The sequence below is a fragment of the Protobothrops mucrosquamatus genome, unplaced genomic scaffold (genome assembly GCF_001527695.2).
Source record: "Protobothrops mucrosquamatus isolate PMUCROS unplaced genomic scaffold, P.Mucros_1.0 scaffold8203, whole genome shotgun sequence".
Taxonomy (NCBI): Eukaryota; Metazoa; Chordata; class Lepidosauria; order Squamata; family Viperidae; genus Protobothrops; species Protobothrops mucrosquamatus.
This window is the reverse complement of record NW_015394000.1, coordinates 2,450-8,674: the sequence shown is the minus strand read 5'-3', so window position 1 is coordinate 8,674 and position 6,225 is coordinate 2,450. Positions and strand designations below refer to the sequence as shown.

At 49.0% G+C, this 6,225-nt stretch overlaps 1 protein-coding gene across 1 annotated transcript; it reads left to right on the top strand.

Annotated features, from left to right (window-relative positions):
- Nucleotides 1-501: 501 nt before the first annotated feature.
- Nucleotides 502-5,910, top strand: LOC107300733 (beta-catenin-like protein 1; the record flags this gene model as incomplete). Its single annotated transcript, XM_015830032.1, has 3 exons — nucleotides 502-687; nucleotides 1,769-1,875; nucleotides 5,697-5,910. Coding segments are annotated over 3 exons (507 nt in total), but the record flags the coding sequence as incomplete, so codon positions are not given.
- Nucleotides 5,911-6,225: the final 315 nt, after the last annotated feature.

The window sequence follows — 6,225 nt, the reverse complement described above, 5'->3', positions numbered from 1 at the left end:
CCTTAGTTCCAGGTTGCTTCTCTCCTTGATTGGTTTCCCTCCGTTGCTTCTTGTCCTGCCTTCAGGCGCTTTGGAGAATAGCTTGACTCCCTCTTCTTTGGGGCAGCCCCTGAGATACTGGAAGACTGCTTATCATGTCCCCCCTCGTCCTTCTCTTCGTTAAACTAGACATGCCCAATTCCAGCAGCCGTTCTTTATATGCTTTAGCCTCCAGTCCCCTAATCATCTTTGTTGCTCTTCTCTGTACTCTTTCCAGAGTCTTAACATCTTTTTTACATCACGGTGACCAAAACTGGATGCAGTATTCCAAGTGTGGCCTTACCAAGGCCTTGTAAAGTGGTATTAATACTTCACGTGGTCTTTATTCTGTCCCTCTGAATGCAGCCCAGCACTGTGTTGGCCTTTTTGGCAGCTGCAGCACACGGCTGGCTCCTATTTAAGTGATTGTCCACTAAGACTCCGAGGTACCTCTCACAGTTGCTACTATTTTCCTTCTCAAAGCCCAACAGAGGCACCAAGCGGACCCGGGACGACGAGGAAGAGGAGCTGAAGGGGCGGCCCAAGCCAGCCGGGTCCCGGGAGCGTGGCCGTTTCCGGGAGGAAGACCCCCCGGCTGCCGAGGAGTCCGAAGAGGAGAAGAAGAAGCTGCACCACGTCTTTGAAAAAGGCGAGGAGGAGGAGGAGGAGGTGGGTGAGGGTCTCGTCCTGCCGACCCCCCCCCCATTCTCGGCTCTTCCCTCCCTCCCCTCCCGTGACCTGCTCCCTCCCGGGGCCAGGCAGACCCTCCCCTCTCCAAGGCGGCGCCCTGGGGGTCCCTACTGACTGCCCTAACTTCTCTTCTGTTGGGCAGGAGAGGGCGAAAGTCCATATTACAGGGGTCCCCAGCCTCAGCCCCTTGACGACTTGGGGACTTCGACTCCTAGAATTCCTGCGGCCGAGGTTGGGGACCCCCCCCTGTCAAATAACATGGGCTCCTAAGGCTCCCCTCGCTTGTTAATTCTCTCGTTCCGGTCACTTCCTGTATTCTTCCTGCAAAGAGGCCCCCTCTATTTTCACAGGGAGTCCCCAACTTGCAACAGTTCATTTTCTGACCGAAACTACAACAGCACTGAAAAAAGTGATTTATGGCCATTTTTCACACTTAACGACCGTTGAAGCATCCCCAGGGTCACATGATCAGAATTTGGACGCTTGGCAACTGACTCGTATTTACGACGGTTGCAGTGTCCCCAGGGGGGGGTCACGTGATCCCCTTTTGGGACCGTCCAACAAGCAAAGCCCACGGGGGAGCCAGGTTCACTTAACAACCAGGTCTCTGACTTAACAACCGCAGTGGTTCACTTAACAACCAGGTCCTAAAATGGGGCAAAACCCAGCTAACAACTACCTTGATTAGCAATAGAAATTCTGGTCGTGAGTCAGGGGCTACCTGTATTTGGTTTCTCAGGCAAGCCCACTCCCCACCAATAAAGGAGAATATTGGTAGTTCAGAGATGAAATGGGGGGGGGTCCTTGGTGCTCTCCCACCAATTGTTATGTGACACAGCAGGAGGAGGGGGGAAATGGGGTGGAGAAACGGGAGACCCTCCCAGCCGTCCCTCGCCAGAACTCCGGTGTTGGGGGAGGGGCCTGATCCGAGATGGCGGCCAGCCCCGCCTTTCGCAGGAAGACGGTTCCGATGCCTTGAAGGGAGACTGTTCAGATGTGGGTTTGTGGGGTGCCAGTGGAGGCTGTGACTGCGTCCTTAAACGAGGCTGTGTTTGGCCAGGAGGAACCTCTGGATGAAAGCTCCGTGAAGAAGATGATCCTCACCTTTGAGAAAAGATCTTACAAGAACCAGGAACTCCGGATCAAATTCCCAGACAATCCAGAGAAGTAAGTCTGGGTTGGGGGGGGTTGGCCTGTTTCTCCAGGCTCCGCTCTCCGGAAGGCCAGGTGGAAGTTCTCAAGGACAAGGACAATGTTGACTCTAGAAGCGTAGGTGTTCTGTCCCAGCCTACGTGTGTCCTTGTTTTTGTTTTGTTTTTTATAAATTTTTATTGATTTTTCAATTAGAAACAATAACATAAATATGATGCAGTTAATCACAATATGAACCAAAAAAAATAACACTACTCAATAGATTCATGGAAGTGTCCGGTGCCCCCCCCCTGCACCCCCCTCTTTCACTTTCCATACCTTCCTCCTCCCTAACCTCAACCTCTCCTCCTTCCTCCCTCTCTCCTACTTCCCTTCCTTTCTCAACCATCCCGTCTGGTGCAGTTGGGGTATCCACCGGGCACCTCCTTAAAAAAGAATCACATATATAAATCTACAATACATCAGTTTATATACATCTATCTATTCCCTTTCCCCCCTCCCCCCCCAGGACTTCCCAGAGCTGAACCAGGTAGTAAACACACAATAATCCCATTCTATCCAAAGCTACTCATTGTTANAAAATTCATACAAATTTTATAAATATAACAATTATTTGTTTTTATATATGTTGAGCTCACAAGGAGAAACCCCTCTTCCAACAAGCAGGCTGGAACCGCAGGAAAAAAAACAATCCTCTTTTATTATTCACAGACCTGAGTCAGTGTCCAAGGCAAACAAACACAGTCCACACAAACTCGATCCCTTAACACAACGATTACCTTCGGCAACCAGCACCTCCCACACCTTCCCTTTTATCATTCAGCCACGGCGTGGCTTCCTAATGCCTTCTCCTTTGCCTTTGGAGCTGCCCCATTGCATTCCTCTGTGCTACTCTCTTGCCTGTGCATTCATGCATCCGGGATTTGTCCCAGCTGTTCTTCATCACTGTCCAACTCAGACTCCCAGCACAGCTGTGTCTCAGCCTGAGTGCGAGTAGAGGGGCCAGGCTCCTCGTCCGACTGTAAGTCTTGGAGCACCTCAGGGCCTTCCTTTGACTCTGGTGTCACTCCAGGCCCCTCCTCCTCCTCCTCCTCCTCTGATTCCTCAGACTCAGCTGCCGGGTCCACTGGCTGGTGAGGAATCACAACAGTAGGAGATGGCCAGGCTGAGCCCGAGGGTGGAGGGGTTGAGCACGTCATGAGTCTGGAGTCCCTTCGCCCCCCCCCCCAAGAGATCTTAAGTCCAGCCCACCTCGGATTCCATCGACTCTTATGACCCTTTAGTAGATCAGATTCTTGTAGGGAACATCAGCATGCAATATATTTTGTATTTGTCTGAACAGCCTGACCAGAACGGTTCCTAATGGAAACGAGTTTGGAACAAGACAGTCCCAGCACTCTGAGCTTCTTTCATCTTTTTAGCCTTTGCAACCTTATTCATGCTTCAGTTGCAACATACGAGCGATCCCCGGCTTACAACCGTTTGTTTAGTGACTGTTCAAAGTTACAACGGCACTGAAAAGAGTGACTCACGACCACTTTTCACACTTAATGACCGTTGCAGCATCTCCTAAGGTCATTTAATTCAATTTTAAAACAAACTATTTATTTATTATCGTGGTTTTTAGTATCGCCTGTTCACCGCCCTGAGTCCCGCAAGGGAGATAGAGCGGTATATAAATTTAATAAATAAATAAATAAATAAATAAACATGATTAAAATTCAGACCCTCGGCCACTGACTCGTCTTTATGATGGTAGCTGTGTCCCGGGATCCCCGTTTGCAACCTTCTGATAAAGCGAAATCAATGGGGGAGCCAGATTCACTTAACAACCCTGGGGTAGGCAACCTTGGCTCTTTTATGACTGGTGGACTTCAACTCCCAGAATTCCTGAGCCAGCATGGGGGAACTATGGCCCCCTCATGACTCGTGGACTTCAGCTCCCAGAATTCCTGAGCCAGCATGGCTCAGCTTGGAAACCTCTCCCTTTCCCCTCAGCATGGCTGGCTCAGGAATTCTGGGAGTTGAAGTCCACGAGTCATGAAGGGGCCAAAGTTTCCCTCAGGCTGGCTCAGGAATTCTGGGAGTTGAAGTCCACGAGTCATCAAAGAGCCAAGGTTGCCTACCCCTGTACTAACTTAATAACTGCAGGGATTTACTTAACAATGGTGGCAAGAAAGGTCATAAAATGGGGTAAAACTCAATTGGGCTCCATTGTGGTCATACGTTGAGGACTGTGTGTACTAAAAATCCAGAAAAGGCTCTCTCTGTCTCTCTGTCTCTCTTTCCCTCTCTGTCTCTCTCACACACACACACACAATACACCCCCACACACTCCATTTGTAGCTAAAAGAACCCTGAGTGCCCTTGATAGCCCATTTGGTGTCAGCAACAGACCTTGAGGGAGAGCCATAACTCACTGTAGCTGTTCTGCTGGCCCTCCTGCTTTTGAACTTGGCCTGTTCCTCCCGGTTTCAGTTTTGGACAGGGCCTGGCTCTTCCTGCCTCTTTGTTCTCTGGGTGGCGAAAGAAGGAAAGAGAGAGAGAGAGAGAGGGAGAGAGAGAGAGAGAGAGAGAGAGAGAGAGAGAGAAAGAAACAAACAAACAAACAAACAAACAAACAAACAAAAAAAGAGAGAAAGAGACAGAGAAAGAAAGAGAAATAAAGAAATAGAAAGGGAGAAACAAAAAAAGAGAAAGAAAAAGAGAAATAAAAAGAGAGAGAAAAAGACAGAAAGAAAAAAGAAAGAAAAAAAACAAGGGAGAGAGAGAAAGAGACAGAAAGATAAGAAAGGAAAGAAAGAAAGAAAGAAAGAAAGAGAAAGAGGGAAAGAAAAAGAGACAGGAAGAAAGAAAACGAGAAAGAAAGAAAGAAAAAAGAAAGAGACAAAGAGGGAGAGAAAGAGAGACAGAAAGAGACAGAGAAAGAGAGAGAGAGAACATTCCTTGGAATAATTCAATAGTCAAACCAAATCTGAGATTCCCTGTAGCCTTTTCTAGATTTTTAGTACAGGTTGTCCTTGACTTATGACCACAACTGAGCCCAACATTTCCATTGTTGTGGTTTCCCGTGTGTTCTCAAGGACTCTCTGAAAGGAGGCAAAGGACCAGCTGTCTGCAAGGAGTATAAATCCTTCCCTTCCCCACCATGCGGTCAGAACCTGAAGAAGCTTCTGGATGAGAAGTGAAACCTCTTTAAGGAAATGCCTGTGGAGATTCTCAGCCATCCAGGTCCTGGTTGTCCCAAAGGTGCTTTTTCAGGAGGCAACTGGACTTTCTTGTGTTTCTTTGAAGACGTTTCGCTTCTCATCCTAGAAGCTTCCTCAGGTTCTGACTGGATGGTGGGGAAATGGAAGGATTTATACTCCTTGCAGACAGCTGGTCCTTTGCCTTCTTTCAGAGGGTTGTTGGGGCCATTTGGACACAGATAAACCTCCAGATGGCCTTAATGACTCTCCAAAAGAATGCAAATGACCAGCTGTCTGCAAGGAGTATAAATCCTTCCCTTTCCCACCATCCAGTCAGAACCTGAGGAAGCTTCTGGGATGAGAAGCGAAACGTCTTCAAAGGAAAAACAAAGAAAGTCCTGTTGCCTCCTGGAAAAGAAGCACGTTTGGGCCAACTGGACTTTCTTGGTGTTTTCCTTGAAGACGTTTCGCCTCTCATCCAGGAAGCTTCTTCAGTTCTACCTTCGAGCTTCTTGGGCGAGAAGCAAAACGTCTTCGAGGAATCAAACCGAAGAAAGTCCAGGTGCCTTTTGGGAAAGCATCTTTGGGACCAGCGGCCAGATTCCTAGATCTCTTGGATCCTGCTGACGTCTGTTCCTCTGTCCGTAGATTCATGGAATCCGAGCTGGATCTCAACGACATCATTCAAGAGATGCACGTCGTCGCCACCATGCCGGACCTCTACCATCTCCTGGTGGAACTCAACGCCGTCCATTCCCTCCTTGGGCTGCTGGGGCACGACAACACCGATATCCTTCCGGCTTCATTTGTGTCACTCTTGCGTTCCTTGGGGCTTGGCAACTGGAAGAACATCTTGGGCTGAGTGGGGTGTGAACCTGGGGTGTGACATCTGTCTCCAAAGGATGCTCCAGAGCGGGGGTCTCCAAACCTGGCCCTTTTATGACTGGTGGACTTCAACTCCCAGAATTCCTCAGCCAGGCACGCTGGCTGGGGAATTCTGGGAGTTGAAGTCCACCAGTCTTAAAATAGCCAAAGTTGGACAGGTTGAAGCCCCCAAGTTGTAAAGATGCCAAGGTTAGACACCCTTAGCCTATACCAGGGGGTCTTCAAACTTGGCCCTTTTATGACCTGTGGACTTCAACTCCCAGAATTCCTCAGTCAGCATGCCTGGCTAAGG